This window comes from Arvicola amphibius, chromosome 6 (assembly GCF_903992535.2).
Source record: "Arvicola amphibius chromosome 6, mArvAmp1.2, whole genome shotgun sequence".
Classification (NCBI taxonomy): domain Eukaryota; kingdom Metazoa; phylum Chordata; class Mammalia; order Rodentia; family Cricetidae; genus Arvicola; species Arvicola amphibius.
In genome coordinates, this window is record NC_052052.2 from 59,104,525 (window position 1) to 59,128,074 (window position 23,550).

Genomic DNA, 23,550 nt, shown 5'->3' on the forward strand with positions numbered 1-23,550 from the left:
ATCCATGCCCCTACCCAACACTTTCTCTCTGTGTGACCCAGAACCTCATTTTACTCCTCAGAGACTTCAAGTTAATACTAACAACCTCGGGGCCCACGAGGCTCATTCTGAGAATGAAATGAATGAACGGTGTGAAGCATGCCACACCCTGCCTGCCTTGTACCAACCTCTTTGATTAAAAAGGGGTGGAGGTGGGGGGCAAAATGGATTCATTTAGTAGAAAAACCATTTCCTTGGGGCGTTTGAAAGGTGCTTTGGAGTTCTTGGGTTCAACTTTGTATGCCCATGTAGCAGAGATGAGTGGCCACAGGCTGGGTGAGGCCCCTCTATGATGCACTTGGTGTTCATTACTGAGAACTAACAGTGTCTTTGGTTTCTCCGCTCAGGCTAAGCCGCGCCTCCAGCGAGGTGGGAGCTCTGCCTCTCTCCACAACAGTCTTATGAGGAATAGCATCTTCCAGCTCATGATACACACACTTGACCCGCTCGCCGAAGGTAACCGTCAGACTTGGGTTTGGGATTGCTATTGGGGGAGAGGAGGATGTCGAATACTTTGCATATGTATGCTGAGGTTGCACACACCTGCCAAATCCTTCTTGGTTAGTTAGCATCTTGAATTGAAACCTTGACTCTGCCACGGGCTTCATTCACCAGTGCTCGGTTCCTGGCAGGGTGGTTTTATGCCGGGAGTAGAATATGACTTCCATGTGCTGATTCTGTCTGTTGATGCCTCTGGCATAAACACAGTTTGTTTGGAGGGAGGGACAGAAAGGTCTCCCTCCTGTCCGGCATTTCCCTTTATCACTTTCAACAAAGTTGTGTGTGAAGATAAATCTAAAAAAGAATAGGAAAAAGAACTCTATTCCTGCGGAGGGCTATGAATAATTTAGAGAGTGATGTTCTCTGAAGACCAGTGACATGGTACTGTTTTCCTGGCAGGTGGGTGGGGGTAGCATCTAGGCATTCAAAAGGCCCTGCATAACTCCTTGGGACCAGTCACTGAGGACCCAAAAGGCCTGGCTCACATCCAAAATATGATTCTTATAGTAGGTTGATAGATAGCTGCTGTAACCAAATAAATGATCAGAACTCTGCCACAAAAAGGGGTTCAGCAGACAGGTCTACCCTTCCGCTCCTAAATCTCATCACCCTTCCCTAGGAAGACTCGGGGATTGTGGGAGAAGTAGATGAAGAAGTAGGCACAGGTCACTGAAAAGACAGGAGATCTGACTGTCAGTCACATTGCATGCATCAGATGTCTTATGGAAAATCGACCTCTGCCAAGGTCTTTCCAACCTAGAGGTGCTCAAGACTTACATGGTGTAAAGGACAACCGGGGATCTGAAGACCAGTTCCTCAGGCCCTGTCTGTCCCATTGGACATGAGCCTCTGCTCAGAATAATAAGTGAGGATCCCAGGTCACATCCCACTTCAGAGCACAGAGCATTTCGGTTACAAAGCACCCATTCTACCCCCAGAGCAGAGCTGGCATGATGCCCCCCCCACACACACACACACACAAGAAGTTTGGCTTGGCACTCCAGATTCTACCTGATCCCTGTGGGAACAGCCAAGATAACATCCCTCTGTTCACCCAGTGGTCCATCCCTCTGTTCACCCAGTGGTCCATCCCTCTGTTCACCCAGTGGTCCATCCCTCTGTTCACCCAGTAGTCCATCCCTCTGTTCACCCAGTGGTCCAATTGATGAGGGAATTCTCAGCCACCATCCTTGTTTCCTTTCATCCCCAACAAAAGGAGTGAAGGAATCACTGTCACCCCTTACCTTCTGTCACTGCGCAGCCATGTGACTTTGGGCAAGTTGGGGTCTCTCTCCAGAATCTGGCTTCTTCATCTATCATTAGCACCTTTCTTCCCTGGGCTCTTTACAGTTGACAGCATGTTCACGCTTGTGAGTGTATGGCCACCACCGTACTGCGCTATTCTCCTTCCCGTAGAGGATTGTGTGACCAACAGAGACCCCAGGTGTGCCTACTGCTCACCCTTTCCCATCATGTCCTTCCGGCCATCTTCTTGCTCCCTCTGCAGCTCCAGAACTGGTCCTCTTGCTTAGCTTCCATCTGTTTCCCACGCAGTAATCCAGGTCATCTTGAAAAGTCAACCCGGTTATGTAAGCGCCTACTTAACAACCTTTGGTGGCTCACTAGGGTTCTTAGGAAACTATGAGGCCCTCACCACAGTCCCCAGGATGTGTCTCTCATTGCAAACATTTGGAGTCCAATGTTTGCAATTCAGATAGCTACTCTCACCCATCTTGCCATCTTCCCTGATCCTGCCACCAGAACATTCTTCCTTCCCTCCACCCTTCTCCCACCTTCCCTTGCTCTCCTCCCTTCTTTTCCTCAGCCCTCTGACCATCCATGACAAGTCAGGGCCTCCAGTCCTCACCTGCGCATGCTCCCACCCTGCTTTCTTTACAGCACCCCTTGCGGCCCTGAAAGCCAATTCGGGCTTGAGGTTGTCAATGAATCGTTCATGGATTATCCGGGAACCATTTCCTCTACCCCCCTATTTCCCTGGAGACGCAAGTGAGAAAAGAACAGTTGTTTCTGTCCCCGCCCTGTCATGGCAGCTGCTGAGGAGTTTGGATTTCTAAAAAGGCAGTATTTATGGTAAAGAGAAAAGGCTCCAAGCCCGAACCCTGTGGCTCTGGACCCCACTTCTGCATTTACTAGCTATGTGACCTTGAACAGTTTATCTACCTGTCTCTACCGCAGTTCCTTCATCTGTAAAATCACAGTGATAATGATGTCTGCCCTCTAAAGCTGCCAAAAGGATTAGAGGCATGAAGACAGAGAACACAGCACACTGCCGGCGAGCTGGTCGCATACGTTATTGGTTATTGTGATAAGCAGGTAGTAGTCTAGTCGGGGGCAGGGGGAGCCTTGAAGTTCAAAGGGGTTGTTGTGAAAACAAGCTCTCCTCCTCTACCAACCGTCCACCAGTTTTCTCAGTTCCCCAATTCTTCCTCAGAGAAACTATTGTTGTCCGGTTCTTGGAGCTCCTTTCAGAGAAATTCTATCTTAAGTAAATTTGTGTGGGTTGTCTGTGTGTCTGTGTGTTGTGTATGTGTTGTGTGTATGTTGTTTGTCTGTATGTGTTGTGTTTGTGTGTTATCTGTGTCTGTGTGTTGTGTATGTGTTGTGTTTGTGTGTCATGTGTGTTGTGTCTTGTGTGTCTGTATGTTGTGTGCTGTGTATGTTGTATGTATTGCATGTTTGTGTGTGTGCTATGTGTATGTGGTATGTGTATGTGTATGTGTGTGTGCATTATGAGTTGTGTGTGTCTGTGTGTGGTGTGTGTGTCTATGTGTGTTATTGTATATGTATTGTGTGTTATATGTGTTGTGTGTTGTGTATTGTTGTGTGTGTTATATATGTGTTGTGTGTGGTGCGTGGTGTGTATATGTTGTGTGTGGTGTGTGTATGTGTGTGCTATGTGTGTTGTATGTGTCTGTGTGTGATGTGTGTGGTGTGCTGTGTGTGTCGTGTGTGTGTGTGTCTTTATCCACAGGTCTGAGCAGTTGAAGTATCTCTTTAGTTGGGAGGATTCAGTTTCCAAAAGGACTTGTTTTTGTTTTCCTGCGTGGAGGGGAGGTTGTGTTTTGTTTCTGTGAGATAAGGAAAAGTGAATCTGGGTTGTCTCCATCAGTGATTTTCCAAAACACCTGGTCCTTGTGGAGCTAAGCTGCAATTAAGCTGTTTGTCCTGCTGCTGTAGCAAGAGGCACCTTCCGAATCTGGGCTCCGGCTTTCAAGGTGAAACCTCTCCCTGAAAGACAGGGGTTCCTGCCTGGAGCGTGAATCAGAAAGATAATCAGTTCTGGACTTGAGTAACTGAAAAATACAGAAAGCACTTTGACGCTTTAAAATTGCTCCATAGCACAAAGCCAAGAAAACAGTTTGCTCTGCTAGCCTCTCCCCGCCAACAGAATTCACAATCCCTTTCCATTTCAAGACGAGCCAAAAACTTAACCCACTGCTTTCCCAGAAACAGTCTTATTTCTTATAGCTATTATACTTCAACTATACCTCTCTTAGTATAGGTTTCATCGCTTGAATCCATATGTCCTTGTGCCCATCTACAACCTCTGAAGAATATAGAACAAGCCAGTTCTGTCTCCCAGTTAATTCTGTGAAAATTACAACAGCTTCCATAGGCAGAGAGTTCACTGGTGCTCCTGGCACTAACCGGGTGAAAGGCACATTGGCACCACTGATGTGCAGCCAGTGTTCCCAAAGGGAAGTATTCAGTTTCATTGAAAACATTTAGGACAGATGGCCTGTAGGAACATATTTCCCAGAGTCTCATCTGTGCCACACAGGTGGGTTGACAGAACCCTGGCTAACGCCCTTGATCAGCAGCTGGTTTGGCCTCTGGGCCTGAATGCCACAATTACAACTGTGTGTGCATCCACCTCCCATTGATAGATCACAAAGCACCCAAGACCCAGAGCTTGACTTTAAGATTTGGTTTGGAATCAGCTGGGTAAGTCTTCTGTTCCATATGGTGTCGATGGAGATTATTTAGTGATAACTATCTAGCCAGCAAACTGGAAGGTCCAAGAGGGACTTCCTGACATGTAATCTTTTAAAGGAAGATCTCTGACTCTCCATGGACATCTCTGATCCTGTGCACATAGCCAGATGTCCCGCTTGATATCTAAGAGTTCCAGCGGACCGTCTAGGAAGCCCAGCCTCGGAAGTCCCAGGACCTCACTTTCCCTACATCCCTCTGTCCAGCATCCCAGAGCTGGCCCAGAGCACAAGGAAGGAATGTGGCTCTGCTTCTCAGGACAGCATACCAGAAAGCTTGAAACACAGGCTCTTTTGTTCACCTGTTCATGGTTGTTTGGCATGCCAGAAGAAATCCACACTCTGAGAATGGACAATGCATAGTCTGCCAAACAAAACTGACCTGTGTCTTTTCAGGAACACAAAACTATGAGCATGCATTGTTCATGAATACAAAGTCTCAGATTCTGCCTAAGGCTCTTAAGATGGTTGAAATAGACCAACAGGAGCATTGCTGCTAGTTCCAGGCCACTCTGCGCTACAAAGTAAGACCCAGTATCAAAAACCAAAAATAAAAAATAAAAAAGGGCAGAAGAGTAATGTAGTTTAGCAGCAATAAGAATGAATCACGACATACAACAAACCCATGTGTGTAGTGAAGAGCTGTGGGCTGGCTTCCCGCCGCCTGGCTCCCGGCCACCAGCTAGCTTATGCCCCGAAATAATTACACGGACACTGTATTCATTCAAACACTGCCTGGCCCATTATTTTCAGCCTCTTACTCACATCTTGACTAACCCATATCGAATAATCTGTGTAACACCACCAAGTGGTGTCTTACCAGGTAAGATTCAGCACGTCTGTCCTGGTGGCTAGCTTCATGGCGACTGGCTCACTGAGGAGAGTCATGGCAGTCTGACTAACTTAGGAGAGGCGTGGCATCTGACTGAGCCATCTACCTCACTTCTTTCTTCCTGTTCTGTCTACTCCACCCACCTAAGGGCTGGCCAAGGCAGTTTCTTAATTAACCAATGAAATAATCAGATAGATAGAAGACACACCTACATCATTTCCCCTTTTTCTGTTTAAACAAAAAAGAAAGGCTTTCACTTTAACATAGTAAAACTACATATAACAAAACAGTTATAAAGCAAGAATTACAGTTACAATATTTATATCTATTTTATCTTTCATCATAACAATGGAAAACTATATCTATCCATTCTTCAACTCCATCAAAGACTCCAGAAAGATATAATACTACCTAAGTAAACAAGAAATAATCAACTTCCAAACTCTAGAAATCACAGAGACATCATGCTACCTGGACAGTCACCCAAAGTTCTTTTATACTGTTGGGGCATCCATCTTCGGCCTACAGGCCCATAAGTATCCAGCAGACATTTCTGTGCAGCAGGAAATTTCGAAGGCAGTTCAGTCACTATCTGCTGTGTCCTTCAGAATGTCTCGCAGACTCTTTCTTGAATCAGGAACCCCGAAAGATCATCTCACCTATAGGCAAGTTCAGCAGTCCTCTCTCTGTGGGTTTTTTGTGTCCAGTTTCTGCAACAGTCCAGGCAAGAGCAGTTTCTTGCGCAAATTGCTATCAAACTCCATTAGGATCCCCTTCGATGCCCATCATCTTCTTGAAGTAGATTGGTACTGCCAGGAGCAGACGTGTCTCATTGTCATGAAAAGCTCTAAGTTATTAAAACATTTAAAATGCCATATTCTGTAGTCTTTGGAAGATATGAAGAATGCCTATCTAACTTAAATATATATATATATATATATCTAGAAAATCTAACTAACATGACTACAAGCTTGACTATTATCGATGATTATCCATTAACAACCTATATTTCCTAATTATACATTACATTTTTAAATGAACTACACAATCACAATACCTTAATCAAGATCAGAAATACATATACATATAACAAAATTGACCTTAAATTTAAATCATTAAAGCAAAATCCATATCAATGCAAATTATTCATATCTATATCATATCCCTCTTTAAATGTAAAAGAAGATTTATAAACAATATTTAGGAATATAGACATAGTTATTTCTCTCCAAACTGCTTCCTGCTGAATGGGAGTGCTGTTAATCAGATCTTTCATGGTGTAACCTGTGTGCCAGGTTCATCTCAGTCATCAGTTGGGTGAAGTAATTTTCTGAAGGTGTTCACAGCAACCTTTCAGGAGGGCATGGTCTATCATACCATATTAGGATAGAAGCAATCCATAGGGTTTCATTTTCTGTAAAAACAAAAGAAGAATCTCTTTCCAAAATATCATATCCTTAGATCCAAATTCTGAAGTCAAGGTATTTTCAAAATATCTATGTTGGATTAGTTCAGCAGCATTTATAAACAAATATCTTTTAGCAGCTGTTGCTTCTTCCTCAGCATTCAAACAATTTAAAGAGAGCATAATAGCATACAGTATCAAGATTCTCTGTGTATTTTCCATCTTATAGACTTTATTTTAACCTCTATTTCATTTATTTTTACTTTTATTTTTTGAGACAGGTTCTCTGTATATCTTTGTCCTGGAATAACTCTGTAGACCAGGCTGTCCTTGAACTCAGAGAGCCTTCCGCTTCTGCCTCCCAGTGCTACCACACCTTGAACTCACAGAGGTCTGTCTCTGCCTCACAGGCATTGGGATTAAAGGTGTGTGCTACCACACCCAACTACTTCCTTTTTTTTCTTTTTTACTTTTAAAAACTTTAACCTTTAGCCTGCATATATTTTCAACACACTGTGAACCATTTAGACGTTTTCTTCGACTTTGAATCTTTCTTTTACTGTATATCTCTCTTTTTGTGACCACATGAGTCTTTAATTTACCAAGCAATATCGGTAGTACTAAAGCCGTGGCTTTGGCAGCTGGGTACAGTCCATTCCTTAGTTTTCCAGCCTCATGGCAGAGGTACCAGCTGTAGCCATGTTTATCACCACAACTCTGTGGCGGTTCAAGGTCCCTGCCAGCAAGCAAGCTGCAACAGTGTTAAACAACAATCAAAAGCTCCATAGTCAGGATCGCCTGCTTGAAAGAGTCAGAGTTTGCCCTGGCAGGACAGCCCAGAAAACCGGCATTTTTAAACGGTGCAGCTTTTTTCCTGCTACGGCTGAAAACTGAAAAGCATGCAGTTAATTTTCATCAACAGCATTTAAGTGTTTCGTAGCAGAACCTCTTAAAAGAGCTGCAGGGTTTTGCAGCTAAAGCTGAGTGAGGAAGCCTCTCTTAGATGAGAGCGCTTGCTCAGACTCGAGAAATTGCTGCTATCAAGAAAACATGCTTTACTCTGTTCTTTCCCAAGCTTCCTCAGGCTTTCTGTGGATTCAGTTATCAGCCCACAGCTCTTCACTACACATGTGGAAGTTCATTGATAGGGATGGGAGGTCGTGATGGTAGACCAGGAAAGGGAAGTGATGAAGAGTAAGCAAGGAATGGGCAGAGCTTGCTTTAAAGGGGGGCCTTTGTGCATGCGTACAGAGCCTTACACACCCATGCAACACATGTACATAGATTACGTAGTGACATACAGCCGTAGGACCCTGGGCTAAGTATTTGCCTGAGTACTGACAAGCACATCCTGCCAGGTGGCAGAGGGCAGGCCAGCATAAAGTTATTTATTATAAAAAGGTGAGGGGTTTGAAGGGATAGCAGGTGGGACAGGGATGAGGGCGCTGAGTTCTCGAGACTACTTCGAGCTGACATGAGGGTATCAGAATATGGGGGGGCACCTGAGAACACTGGGGAGCTGGCCACATCTGGGAGATGATGTCCAGGCTCTGAGGAACCATCCAGTGCAGTTTGGACCTGGAAAGATGCCGTTCCAAAGTGGATCCAAGTAAACTCCCTGGAGCTTACAGGAATTTTTTGAGTTTGTGGAAAGATAAGTTTTAGACACATTAAAAAAACACATACACAGGCCGGGTGGCGGTGGAGCACGCCTTTAATCCCAGCACTCGGGAGGCAGAGGCAGGCGGATCTCTGTGAGTTCGAGACCAGCCTGGTCTACAAGAGCTAGTTCCGGGACAGGCTCCAAAGCTACAGAGAAACCCTGTCTCGAAAAACCAAAAAAAAAAAAAAAAAAAAAAAAAAAAAAAAAAAAAAAAAAAAAAAAAAACACATACACACACACACACAAAAAGAATTTGAAATATTGTGCTTGTGGCCATGATAATATAGTGGTATAGTATAATGGGTAGTACTCCATCGGAGCTAGATTAACAGCTTATAAGAATTCTATTGGTTCGTGTTTTAAGTTATAGACAGTAACATAACAAGAAAGAGGAATCCAGACCATGCCTCATTTTTTATACATTTCAGATCACTTTCTCCTTATCACCCATCTTTACATAAATGAATCTTAAAGCCCCCATTCCTTCCCCATCATTGTGGCATCACCTTAACACTCAGGAGATGCAGGCGGTTGATCGCTGAGGGCAGTCATTGTAGAGTTAGTACCTTTAAATAAAGGGATAGTAAGAAGTTACATTAAAATCTCTTCTGTGAGCCTCTTCTCTGAATATGGAGGGGAGCATGGATACCTCTGGGGTGCTGTGATTCTCAGCACCTGGACATGTTTGGTAGCGTTGCACCTCCAGCTAACAGTTGGTAGTCCAGTAACAACAGCTGATTAGTTGTTTGAGCAGAGATTTTTGAGCATGTCATTGGGGATACAAGGGAGGAAACTGATGAGGCGGTGTGATTAGTAGAAACAGGAGAATGTAGAACAGCCTAGGGGGAAGGAGAGGGGCCAGGAAGGAAAGCATATGGGGTTCCCAATCCGGCAGAGAATGGTTGTGAGGCGAAGCCTCGTTCTTCTGGAATTGGAAACGAGGCAGTTGATCTCAGTGTCCTCTGAAACTTAAGGGAACAGGGTCCTGATGGAGTTGCTGTGTGTATGAAGAAGGATTAGCTTGAGGTGAAGGGATAAATGGTTTGAGGTGGTATAAGAGAATCCATTGAGGGAGGTCCTCATACTTAGCTCGGAGTTACAAGAATTACTATGAAGGAGCCCTGCCATTTAGAGGAAAGGGGTGAGGGGCATTGTTCTGGAGGAGAGAGAAGGACCTGATCCCTTCTGTTGATTGGAGATGGATGAGGTTGGTACGTGGTCAAGGCAGGGAGCAGTCAGTAAAGTTTCATAGGAGGGAACGGAGGTGATGCAGGGATGGGGTGAGTAGGTGATGGGGGGGTGAGGGTTTAGATGAAAGACCAGGGGTTAGAACTGGCCACCCATATATGAGTTCAAAGATAGAGATGGGAAAGGGTCATGTGGGGAGACCTGGGAGCCTGAAAAGTCAAGAGCTTTACCCAGTCAAGGTGAAGTTCCTCTGACATTTTAACAAGAATCTTTTCTAAGGAGCAGTTAGTTCATTCTATCTTTACTGAGGGCTGGGGAGTGATATGGGATATGAAAATGCCAAGGGATGCTGAGGACTTTAGCTAGGTTTTGGGAGATCTGAGAGGTGAGCTCAGGACCATTGCCTGACTAGAGAGGCTGGAATTCCAAATCAGGGGATAATTTCCCAGAGAAAGTCAGAGACTATCTGAGCCCTTTAGTTAGTGGTAGGGAACGTGTCTACTCAGCCTGAGATGTATTCACTAGGGCCAGAAAATACTTAGCTCGCCTGACTGCAGGCATGTGGGTAAAATCAAGATGCCAGTCGGTCCCTGGGAGGAAGCCCCTGGCCTGGTGGGTAGGAAAAGGGAGGCTATGATACCTGGAGTTGGGGTCTGACATCTGACAAGCTTTACAAAAGGCAGTAACAGTTCTTAAGCAATGCAAATCCTCAGAGTGGGCTGGGGTTGTCTCACTGACAAAATGAGACAGCTCTGGCTATTAGGATGGAAGAGCTGGTGTAGATAGGACAAGATTTGTCGAGTGTGAGAGGGTGGCTGTGGGGATATGGGTTGGAGTATATGGACTCTTTGTGGTAAATGAGGTGATTCTGGGCCTTGAGGGCTGCGGCTCTAGCTGCCTCATCAGCTCGGTTGTCTCCCCTAGACATGATGGAGTTGTTGGTCTGATGAGAATGGCAGTGAATAATTCCTACAGTTTGGGGAAGATGGGAGGCTTTTAGCATGGCTATAATTTGACCTGAGTTAGTTACGAATCCTCCTTTTGTCGTAAGTAGCCTGTGCCATGGCAACATGGGACAGAGGATATGAAAAGCATATTTGGAGTTCGTGTAAACATTTAGGGGTTGTCCTTGTGCCAATCGGAAGGCACGGGTGAGAGCTATTGATTCAGCCTGTTGGCTAGTGGGATGGGCAGGGAGTGCACTAGTATCTGACGCTATGGCACAGCCTGTTTTTCGGGTCCTTGCATGTAAAAATGAGCTGCCATCTGTGTACCAGGTATAGGTGACCTGAGGCAATGTGCCCTCCTGTATGTGTGAAAGATAGGGCAGTAGTTGCTCTAGGGTTTCAATGCAGGAATGAAATGGGTGGGGAGTGTTGGGCTGAGGAAGAAGATTTGAGATATAGAGGGGTGAGCAGGATTAGAAAGTAAGTGTAGCATCTTCTGCTAGTGCCACCTGGAGGGAAAGAACCCGGGAAGGAGATAGCGTTCATAAGCCTTTATAAGTTAGGAGATGGGACAGGTTGTGGCAGGAGAAGATAGTGGTGGGTGACCCAAAGATTATTTTTTTTTTTGATTCATGAATAAGGAACTCAACAGCTGCCAAAGCACATAGGCAGGGTGTCCATCCCTGGGTTCTAAGGTCTAGTTTTTTTTTGGACAGGTGTGCTATAGGTGCAAAGGAAGGTCCCAGCTGGTGGCCTCGGACCCCAAGGGCCTATCCCTCCTTTTCTGTTACCTAGAGAGAGAAGAGAAGAGTTAGGTCTGGGAGATGAAGGGCTGGAGCCTGGAGAAGAGCCTTCTGGAGCTTCTGAAAGGGTTTAGTAATGGGATTAAGGAGGGGTTCATGTGGGGGACTGAGGGCTGCCTCATATAAGGAGCAAGCGAGGAGGGAAAAAGAGGGGATCTAGGAACATAAGAAGCCAACTATTTCCTCTTTAGTAGAGGAGACTGTAAGAAACTGGATTAGGTGTTTCTATATAAAGTAATGGCTTTGTAGGTTGGGGTAATGGTTAGTCCCAGGTAGGTGACCTGAGGAGTGGACAGTTGGACCTTAGAAAATGAGACTCTATAGTCGCGGCTGGACAAGAAATTTAGAAGAGCAGGGGTATTAGTTTAGCTAATTTGTAAAGACAGACTACAAAGGACAGACAATATCAACCACACACTGTATGAATTTAGACTTGGAGAGAGACAAAGAAAGTAGGTCAGAAGCTAGGACCTGGCCAGATATGTGTGGGCTGTCCTGAAATCCCTAGGGTAGGATAGGTCAGGTGAGCTATGCAGAGAGGTGAGTGTCAGGGTCAGTCTAGGTGAAGACAGAGATGTTTTGAGACACAGAGCTGAAAGGGATAGAGAAAAAAGCATCCTTGAGATCTAGAGCTGAGAAAGAGAGGTCCCTAAAGGGAGAGTGGAAAGAAGGATATAGAGAATTAGGCACCACAGGATAAAGGGGGACCACAGCAGCATTAATGAGCTGGAAATCTTGTACCAGGTGGTTCAAGGTTTCTTAACTGCAAGTATAGGGCTGTTAAAAGTAGAGGATGTAAGACAAAGTCATTTTTCCCCTTAAAAGGTCAGAGATGAGAGGCTCTGGAGTGGGATTGGCTACTGGGCTTGGGTAATGTACAATGTAGGGTCCTATAATAGGATGAGGATGGATGGGGGAATGATTTATAGCAACAGAGGGGTTTTGAGGGTCCACCTGGAAGACTGGCAAAGGAAACAACATGTTGGAACCAGTAGGGTGAGTGTCTAGGAGGAGGAGAGGGGCCTCTGGCAAGACTGGGGTCAGATGAATGGGGGAGCAAAAGAAATAGAAGCTCCCACTTTGGCTAAAAGATCCCTTCCCAATAAGGGTACAGTATGGGTACAGGACAAGTTGGCACAACCAAAAATGAATGAGTAAGAGGAATCTCCCAGAAAATGCAATTGAGCAGTGGGGTCTGATGAGGTTGTGAGGCTGTTCCCCTACCCCAACCCCAGGGAGATAAAGAGAGGTGAGTCCCCCAAAACACCTGCAGGACCAAGTATGTGGACCACTGCCCAAGAGGAAAGAGATGGACTGCCCTGATACTGTGATGTCTACCCAGAGTTCCCTGTCGGAGATGATAGTGGTCGGGTCAGGAGAGCCCGGGTCCTTTCATTTTCCACGACCAGATCTCGACGGTCAGCTGGAGGCTGGTCCGCATTTGACGTCCCCATGCCACTAGGTGCGTGGGAGCAGTCTGACCAGTGTCCCTCTGGCTATCACTTTGAACATGGCCCAGGTGGCCCACAGGGATTAAGGCAAACTTGGGTCCAGTGACCATCCTGGCCACATTTGAAGCAGGGACCCAGTTGTCCTTGAGCCCCAGGGGGCAACGGAGCCTGGGCAGTCACTGAGGCCTGTCGGATGGCCTTGGCCAGCATTTGGTATTTTTGTTTGTTTGTTTGTTTATGGGCTTTCTCATCTCTCCCATGGTACACTTTGAATGCCAGCGCTAAAACTTCTGCCTGTGGGGTCAGGGGTCCCCTCACCAAATACTTAAGTTTGGCCCTAATGTAAGGGAAGCTCTGGGAAAAGAAATAGGTCATAAGGAGTTGTCTGCCCTCTGGGTTTTTGGGGTGTAGGTTACTGTGTTGTAGGAGGGTCTTTGTGAGATGTCCTAGGAACTGAGATGGGTTTTCCTGTCTGTCCTGAACAATTTCCTGGAGTTCCTCATGGTTTAAGGGCAGCCTTATGGAGACCCACCAGCAGGCAGATTGTAAAGGAGCTATAGCTAGAGTGCCCTCTGGAATATTATAGCCCCATTGGGGGGGTCACGGTTGGGGATTGTCTCTGCCCTGACTACATGTGCTGCATTAGTTTGATGATCTCATTTGTATGGGCTCTGCCCTGTTCCCAAACTCACCTGCATTCCTCAAGGAGTAGATTGATAGTTAGGATTTTATATAGGAAGGTAGGTAGGTTGATTGATTGATTGATTGATTGATATCATGAAAGGTGAGACATAAGATTGTGTAATATATTGGAACTCTTTTATGAAAGCGGTAGAGTTAGACGTATAAGAACCTAGCTTTATTTTTCTATTTGAGGGAGTTCTGCCAGTGAGAAAAGGACATGTACCTCAAGCCAGGCGGTGGTGGCGCACGCCTTTAATCCCAGCTCTCGGGAGGCAGAGGCAGGTGGATCTCTGTGAGTTTGAGACCATCCTGGTCTATAAGAGCAAGCTCTAGGACAGGCTCTAAAGCTGCAGAGAAACCCTGTCTCAAAAAAACAAAAAAAACAACAAAAAAAAAAGACATGTACTTCAACCAGTCCATCCACTCCAGCTACCTCTCGCAAAGGGAGAACTGTGGCCAGGTTGGTTTGGGTTGGTTTGGATAGGGTGGGGTCCCATAGCAGCATAAGGATGAGTAACAGGAAGGGTGAAAGCAGGTGAGAATTGGGTGGTTGAAACAGCCTCAGCCCCATTGCTGGAGAGGAGGAAGAAGCTGGAGGAACTGCTGGGCAGTTGTGTTGAGGACAAAATGGTGGGGTTCGTTAGCAGGGTCCAGGCTAGTGGGAGGTTCTTCTAGCTCAGATCGCATAACTAGGAGGACATTAGGTGGTGAAGCATGGAGAGAGGGTTTGGAATTGAGGTAGCAAAATAATTGTATATAAAGTAGCTCCTTCCATCTACCTATCCACTGGCAGAAGTTAGAAAGGTCCCATAAAATTTCAGGTTCTAAACTGCCATTAGTTGGACACTTTGAGTTGTTATCTAAGGGGTATTTGGGCCATTTCTGAGTACAAAGACAGATGAGTTTAGAAGCCTTTAAATAGGGCATTAAGCGTGGGGGTTTTAGATTTTCTAGAAGACATCCCAGAGGAGTGAATGGGCTTATATTTTTGGTAAGCTTATTCCCCATGAGTGAGGCAGAAAAGGAAAAAATGAAATCCATTGGCTTCTTACCAAGTGAGGATGAAGCAAGAAAGCACTGGGGAGGGGGTGGGGATCGAGGGACTAAGAGCAAAGGACACTTGGGTCCAAGAGATGAGAAAGGCACAAGCTGCCCTGTGAGCTGTCATGCGAAGAATGGGAGCTGAGGTGCTAAGTCTGAGGGACACTTGGGTCTGAGAAACGAGGCCTCACTCATGGAGGATGGCCAGAGGTAGCTGTCAGCAAAAGGGGCCAGCCATAGCCCTGAAGGCTGTGACTGGGGGTTCCCTCACTTTCAAGGACACCAGAGGGGTGCTGAATGCGCAGCAGTCAGAGAAGCATTTATGCCAAACGAGAGAAAGGAAACTCACCAATTACAGCCAATGTTACATCAAGGGGGCTAAAAGATGAGTAGCTGGAGAGTTGACTGTTGTTCAGGGTTCCACCGCCTCAGAGCATGGGGAGGGCCAGTCAAGTCTCACAGCTCCAAATGTTGTAGTTAAGCAGCAGTGAGAACAAATCACGATATACAACAAACCCACAGGGAGTTTATTGATGGGGTGAAAGAGGAGGTCATGATAGTCAACTGGGAAAGGGAAGTGATGAAGAGAGAGAGGAACAGGCGGAACTTACTTTAAAAGAGAGCCTTTGTGCATGTGTACAGAGCCTTACACAGCCACACAACACATGTACATAGAATATGTAGTGACATCCGGCCATAGTACCCAGGGCTGACTAAGTATTTGCCTGAGAACTGACAAGAGCATCCTGCCAGGTGACATGGATGGGCCAGCATAAAGCCTGGATGCTGACAAGTAAGAGGGAAAAATGACTGAAATGCATTTATTTTCCTTTATGAGATGGTCCTGGGGGACCAGAGTTCTCAGTCTCTGAGATGACACCGTGCCTGTCTGAACTGATCCCTCTAATAAACTCACTGTTCTATACTGATTTTAACGCTTTTCTAAACAAGCCATCTTTATTAACCTAAAACTTGGCTGCCAGGGGGGAGGGGGAATGTTTTGAAGTGTAACACACCGTCTGCTTTGAATGCATCTGAAAATGAAACACGCACATTTGCAGGGTGCTTGCTGCGGGCCAGCACTCTGCCACAAGTTCTGCATGAACCAGAGTCTCTCTCCTGGGCACTCTCCGTCATGCAGAGGACACAGACATCAAAAAGAGGCCAAGTCTGCCTAAAGGTGGCACGGAATAAAATGTCAATCTAGATCCATACTGGACAGTTTCCAAAGTCCCTACCCTAGGGACCTACTGCTAGCTGAGCAGGAGTATCAAACTCATGAGGTTATATACCCTACTCAAGAAGATACAGGTTGATTGCTGATCTTTATGGAAAACTGTGGGCATTGAATCTTCAGAAAATAATTCTAGCATAGGGTTTTATAGGCCCTGTGGATTCCAAGCCTAGTTCTGTCTTTTACCAGCTGTGTGAGAATCCTCATCTGTAAAATAAGAATACTACTTCCTATTTTGTTGACTTCACTGAACTGCTTTAAGAATATAGATTGCTGTTTTAGGGTTTCTATCACTGTAAAGGGATACTGTCACTGTGGCAACTCTTATAAAGGAAAACATTTAGTTGAGTAGCAGCTTCCAGTTTCAGAGACTTAGTCCATTTTCATTAAGGTAGGGAACATGGCAGCATGCAGGCAGACATGGTGCTGTAAAATGGGAATTTCAATTGAGAAAAAAGCCTCCCTTGGATTGGCCTGTAGGCAAGCCCACAGGGGTATTTTCTTAACAATTGATGTGGGAGGGCCTAGCCTACTATGGGTGGTGCTAACCCTGGAGGTATGGTCCTGGGTGGTATAACAAAGCTTGCTGAGCAAGCCACGGGGAGTGAGCCTGTAAGCAACCTTCTTCCATGGGCTCTGCTTCAGTTCTTCCAGGATCCTGTCCTGACTTCCCTCAGTGATGGACCATGATCAGGATGTGTAAGCCAAATAAATTCTTTCTTCCCCAAGTTGCTTTTGGTCATGGTCTTTATCACAGCAATACAAAAGTAATGAATTTAAAGTAGGAAGGAAGGAAGGAAGGAAGGAAGGAAGGAAGGAAGGAAGGAAGGAAGGAAGGAAGTCATGACCTGCCTCTGCTCAAAGCCCCCTCACCAACAAAGCCTATGCAGAGTCCACTGTGATTTACAAAACTACCCCTCTTCCTGGCCCTCCCTACCTTCCCTCTTCCTCTTTTCATTTCTGTTCCTTCTCCTCCTCTTCCCTTCTGCCTCCCTTCATCTTCCTTTGTCACTTCTTGTTCCCCCTTCTTGGTTTTTCCCTTTTGTTACACATCTCTGGCTACCTAGACACGCCTACAAACTCTAAGCATGGTTTCATCGCTAGGCCTTTGCACACATTCCCTCTTCCCTTGAACATCCATGTCTCCTGTTCTCCTTTCCATCGAGTCAGCTTCCAAATGCTACCTGATCAGAGAGGTCTTAGTTAACCTTGACAGTTCTATCCAAATAAAAACAATGCTAATAAGTCAGAGCTCCCATCTCTTTTGCTCTGCTCTGTAGTTCTCCATAAGGCTCACCGCATTTATTTGTTGTTCTCACCTGTTGTTGCTGGGAGGGGTCGCTTGTTGGTCCCCAGCCACCCAGCCAGCTTAGACCCAAAATAATCAGACAGAAACTATATTAATTAAAACGCTGCTTGGCCCATTAGCTCTAACTTCTTATTGGCTAACTCTTACTTCTTAATTTAACCCATTTCTAGTAATCTGTGCATCACCACGAGGTCGTGGCCTACCAGCAAAGTTTCAGCATGCCTGTCTCCATCTGTGGCTCCATGGTGTCTCTCTGACTCTGCCCTTCTATCTCCCAGCATTCAGCCTAGCTTTCCCTGCCTACCTAAGTTCTGCCTTGCTATAGGTCCAAAACAGTTTCTTTTTCATTAATGGTAATCACAGCACACAGAGGGGACTCCTACACCAACCTTTATATGTCCAGCAGGACAGAATTTGAAGCAGGCTGTGTTCTACTCCCAGTGCCTGGCTCAAACAAACCCATATATGTATATATGTGGGTGAGTGTCTTTGTTATGATATATATGCTGTATATATTTTTCTTTCCTTCCCTTTCCTTTGATATTTGCTTATTGCATTCCATGGAAATAGTTTAAAAAAAATACCACCACTGCAAAAGTCTAAGAAGTAGGTTGTCACCGGGCAGTGGTGGCACAGGCCTTTAATCCCAACACTCAGAAGACAGTTTGAGGCCAGCCTGGTCTATAAGAGCTAGTTCCAGGACAGACCCCAAAGGTGCAAAGAAAACCTGTCTCAAAAAATCCAAAAAAGAAAAAGAAGAAGAAGAAGAAGCAAGTTGACTGAGTCAGCCAGTCAGAGTGCACACCCACCCCCAACTCTCCTCCCGAGCCCTGTAATCCATCACCCAGAGCAAGGTTTGAGGTTAAGGGGATCTTAAGGCAAAAAAGTATAGCCCCTCTTCCACTGCTTTAAACCCTTTTGTAAGTCTAGTACCCTCTCCATGCTGTGGAGATAAAAGATTGGACTTACATTTTCTTCATTTTTAACAGTTTTATATGTAGGAGCAGTATGTGAGATGGTTTAGGACAGCAGCAGGTCCCCATGGAGCCCCCAGATGGACTCCTTGAGGATGCTTTTCCTGACAAGACCTTCATAAAGCTGTAAGGGAATATCTTCAACTGGCTCCACCTTCCCAGCAGGATACACTCTTTGTTCTCCGTTAGGCAGACTCCCCTGGGCTAAGCCCACTTCCCCAGCAGAGCCCACGGCCTCTCACCTTCCTGCATACTGGCCATGCCTTTCAAAGGGAACTTTTGTGCCCTCTTTCCCTCTATGATTGCTACATGGTAGCCTGATGGCTCAGGCGATGGGGGGTAAGCAGGTGACATCACCAGCGACCTAGATTGCAAAAGGTCTTCATATCAAAGCTTCACAGACAAAAAAGAGAACATACATTTTTTTTTCACAATCGTCCCTAAACCGTAGATCACGGATTTTCCTTTTTTTTTTAAATTAGCAGAGTTCTTTTGTTCAAAGAAATTCCCAAACGGAAGAGTCAATAAGTCTTTAAATGGTTATAACTCCAGAGTACTTCCGGCCGCCTCTCGCTGTGCCTGCTTCAGTAGCCCCCCTGTGGCACAGCAGTACAAGTGACAGAACAGATACAACCAAGACACAAAATACCAACAAAGCCTGACAAAGTATAAAGAATAAACTTGAAATAAATATTTAAAATTTTTTGCAGCAAAAATAATTGATGCTATCAACCTTCCTGAAGAACATAAGAGAAGACCAAAGTGAAAGGCGGTGTGTCGGGGAGATGCCCATTCTTCCCTAATTACACTCCAAAGGCAGCACAAACCTAGAAACCCCAAAAAGATATTGCATGAGACTTCCTAATCTATTTGTAAATTTGTGTAAACCAAAAAAAAAAAAAAAAAAAAAAAACCAGAACAGAAGAGATTTTTTGGCAACAAAGAGGGGGAAAAGGAAGGTGTGCCGACCAGAGATGAAGAATCCTTCACAAAGCATGCGTATTAGATGCTCTAGTTAAAGTCTGAAGAAAGAGAACAAACTTGGTCAAGGCAGTAATGATGCCCCTGGGTGGCCCTTGAGGGACTTCTGGAACCTGTGTGAGCTCCTCTGCCCCACAATCTGTGACCTGCTCTTGGTGAAGCACAGGGGAGGGGAATCTTCCCAGAGTATTAAAGGAAACAGGCCCCTCTGCTTGTGCTTACGGAGGGCGTTCATCAAGTGTCCTTGTGCGTATACACCACAAGCCGTGAAGCCGGCTTAGCATAAGCTTCTGACACACATGCAGCTTGCGGAAGTGCAGGGAATGTGAGCATCTGAGAGGCTGGTTGGTTCAGGGAGACCCAGAATATGAACTGTAGGCTCAACAGAAGTGAGAGCTCCTTTAAAAGGAGTGGCCATATTGCATGTCCCTGACAGTCCACTAAACTACAGGCCTGGCAGCCTCTCCCATCAAAGAGTATGTGTGTGCCTCTGTGTGTGTCGTGTGTGTGTGTGTGTGTGTGTGTGAGAGAGAGAGAGAGAGAGAGAGAGAGAGAGAGAGAGAGAGAGAGAAAGAGAGAGACTGTGAGTCTGTGTCTTTATGTGAGCCTGTGTATGTGTGTACGTGCACTGTGTGTCTGTATGGCTCAGTGAATGTGTGCCTTGGTGTGTGTGTATGTGCCTATGTGTGTGTGTGTATGTGCCTGTGTATGTGTGTGTATGTGCCTGTGTATGTGTGTGTATGTGCCTGTGTATGTGTGTGTATGTGCCTGTGTATGTGTGTGTATGTGCCTGTGTATGTGTGTATGTGCCTGTGTATGTGTGTGTATGTGCCTGTGTATGTGTGTGTATGTGCCTGTGTATGTGTGTATATTTGCCTGTGTATGTATGTGTAGGTGTCTTGTGTGTCTGAGTGTCTCTGCGTGTGGGCATATGTGTGTATGCATGAGTGTGTGTCATGTGTGTGTGTGCCTGTAGAAGTCACAGGTTGATGTTGCCTGCCTTCTATTGCTCTCCAACGTATTCTTGAGCTAGGCCCTCACTGAACTCTAGTTGTCTAGAGTGACTGGCCAGTGAGCTCTATGCTCTTTCTGTCTCTGTCCCTGCCCCTCCCTGGGTACCATGATGGGGCATCTGCTGCCACTCCCAGCTTGTGTGTAGAGATCTAAACTCAGGTCTCGTGCTGGGGAAACATGCCCTTAACCCACTGAGCCCTTTCCTGGCCTCAGGAGAGTGGACTTTATGAGTCTCTGCTCCATGTGACACAGCTGATGTCATCTGAGGGATTCTCTCCGCCACCGTGCTAAGAACGTAGATATGTTTTGCCTCTGAAGAAACATAATTCAAAAACATTGTGAGTGCTAACAGCCAGGCTGGCCTGACGTTTGGCTTCCAAGCTGAGACATTTGCCCACACAGGGCCCTTGTCCACAGTCACACACCCACCCACACACACACCCACATCATCTCTGCACTGAGCCATCTGTCTCTCTATTCCATAGCCTTTCAATGCTCCACCGTGTGAATGGCAGTGAGGGGCTAACATGAAGATTCAACTTCCACTCTCTTGCTGAGCTTTCTTTTTTTTCTTACCAGACACCAGAGCTTGTTATTTATTTCTCCCAGCTTCTGGTGTTTAAAGGAAAGAGCTACAAAACAAGCTTTACAAGTTTTCATTTGATCCCTGAAGAACGTCATTTCATGCCTGTTGCGTTCAAACGATGGTGGTGTCCCTGGAAGCGGTAGTGTAACCTTTCTGGCTGTCCCAAGTTATACATCAGTTTAAATTAGCAAGAAAAATGTTTGCACACAGCTTCAGCCAGGGAAGTGAATAGGCAGAAGGAGGGGAGAGAAAATGGGACCATGGGCCACAGTTTAATAAGGTGACAGGGGTAAAGACCCCAAACCTCCAGAGAGACGCAAGCAGGCTATTGACAGGACAAGTTGGTTAGCCCCTCTTTTTAGGGAATAACAAAGCTTATTTCGGTATTTGAACATCAAAGGTGATTGAAATGGAGTCACTCCTTGTGTGGTACACATTATAAGTAAATATCAATTAGGGCATAAGGGAATATGGGTAGTCTTACTGAAGTAAATGCTTTTGAGTATGGGAATGGTTTCTCTCCCCTGACCCCGCCAACAATTTGCTTTGATGACATTTGAGGTTCAATGTAGCATGAAGGAGCCAGACTGACGACGAAGCACAAGATTGCACCTCATTTGCTTCCTTGGAAGTTATGCTCCAACAGCCCCTCTTTCAGAAGGGAGGACTCAGAGCATCAGAGATGAAAAGCAGTTTTCCAGACAGCCCTTGGATACAGGGGTGGGGCAGAGGGCAGAGCAATCCTGAAGGTGAAAGGGTATTTTCAAAATGCAGATTCAAACATGAGTGTCACCTGTAATGTAGGCTGTTATTGGTTTCCTTCCATAAGAAGGGCATTTGAGCTGAATGCCTGCATTCAGTAGTGAGACGGTCCTTCCTCCTTGGCCCATCCCCCTGGGAGGTGCTTGTCCCTATCATAGGGATGCTGATCCTATTAAGAGCACACAACCTCAAGTGGCTCTCAGGTCCATGTCTCTCCTGACATTACATGACCAAGTCTGCCAGATCTGGCTTCTTCAGTCATCAAAATCATCTTCCCCCACACCACACTGTCCTTCACAGGTTGTTCGAGATCAAATGAGACTATATTATATGCTCATGTGTACATACGTGTTTCTGAAAACAGATGAACATTGTTGCTTATGTAAAGCTCTCAGGTCTACATCAGATCGTTGGGGCTGGGGAGGTGGGATTCATGCATCCACACATTCATTCACAAAACACTTTTTTGTCACAAGCTGGCATGAGTGGCAACCCCCATTCAGAACATTTTAAGCAGGTTTCTGGGGACCTATTAGCCAATGCGTGTGCCAGACTGCTTGTAGACAGCTAGCTCAATGCCATGGTTAAATCTAAACTTTGGAACTAGAGATACAATATCTATGCAGCCACTTTCAATTGACTTCCAGGGTGGCAATTCTCATGCCCAAATAACTCATAATGGAAGGACCTTTACTTTAACTTAAAAGCCTTTTGGCCGCCGGGCAGTGGTGGCGTATGCCTTTAATCCCAGCACTCGGGAGGCAGAGGCAGGCGGATCTCTGTGAGTTCGAGACCAGCCTGGTCTACAAGAGCTAGCTCCAGGACAGGCTCTAAAGCTGCAGAGAAATCCTGTCTCGAAAAAAACAAACAAACAAAAAAAAAAAAAAACAAAAAAAAAACAAAAAAAAAGCCTTTTGGCCAAAACATTTGTCATTAGCAGGAATTAAATTCAACAGTGGGTGGCTCTCATGTCAGAAAACTTTTGAGAAGAAAATTCTCCCCTGTGAGAGAGAAACTTGACAGCACTCCGCAGGCATGGAGGCAGGAGCAGGAAGCTGAGAGACCACACCTTCAAAGGCAGACAAGAAGCAAAGAAAGCCAACCAGAAGTGGAGTAGGGCTGTAAAGGCTCAGCATCCACCCTGGGTGATGTACTTTCTCACATCTCGAGCTGGAGAGATATCTTAGCAGCCAAGACCACTGGCTGCTCTTGCAGAAGACCTGGGTTCGGTTCCCAGCACCCACTTGGTGGCTCACAACCATCCAGTTCCAGGAGATCTGACATCCTCCTTTGACTTCTGTGGGCATTTGCACATACATGATGCAATACATACATTCAGACAAAGCATTCACACACATAAATCATTTTTTTAAAAAAAATACTTCACCCTCCAAAGTTTCCACAACTTCCCCCGAGTAGTGCCACCAATAGAGGAGCAAGTGTTCAAATAGGAGGGACATTCTCATTCAAACCTCCAAGCCCAGCTTCTCAGGAGGTTAGGCCAACCAGAACAACTCTTTAAGAGCGTGGACGGAAATTCCAAGTCAGAGAGTTCTGAGGGTGTAGCTAGCTCAGTGACAGGATATTGACAAGCATGCTTCTCGGTCCCATCCCAAATACTACACAATACACCTTTTAATTTGCTTTCCTGCATTTTCCCTTGTAAAGGAATCCGCTTGGCCGTGGAGGGCAGCATGGCTGGTTTTCTGTCATTCGCCTGCTAGTTGAGCAGAAATTGTCCTGGCGCTCCACAGTTGGAGCTCCTGTGCCTGCAAACTTCTCCCGTCTTTTGTACAGAGAGGAAACTGTGTGGCATAGAACCTCACTTGTTTCCTTTGGAAGGTCCGAATTTCACCTGGAGTGCACATCTTTAGTATGGTCCTCAGAGATGGGGAAAGAAAAAACTCTTCCCAGCACAGTGATTAAAACCCTAGAAAAGCGTTGCTGCAATAATTCTAAAGCCTGCTGAGGCAATCCTTAGAGTCCCCCGGGCTTAGACGATTACCACGTCCCTGCTTTGTCGTATTCGCTATTTCACTTCAGATATACAATAGGCTAACTGTGAAACATACCTCGATCCTCTCCCTTCATTCCATCCGTCTGTGTGGCCCCTATCCCACAGG

General features: G+C 45.8%; 1 protein-coding gene across 3 annotated transcripts in view; it reads left to right on the top strand.

Moving 5' to 3' along the window:
* Positions 1 to 23,550, top strand: part of Slc24a2 (solute carrier family 24 member 2) — a 232,960-nt gene that overhangs the window by 143,585 nt on the left and 65,825 nt on the right. For all 3 annotated transcript variants that reach the window (XM_038334720.1, XM_038334721.1, XM_038334719.1), the window contains one exon: positions 387 to 495. In XM_038334720.1, the coding sequence (XP_038190648.1) occupies positions 387 to 495 (109 nt within the window). The remainder of the gene's footprint in view (positions 1 to 386; positions 496 to 23,550) is intronic.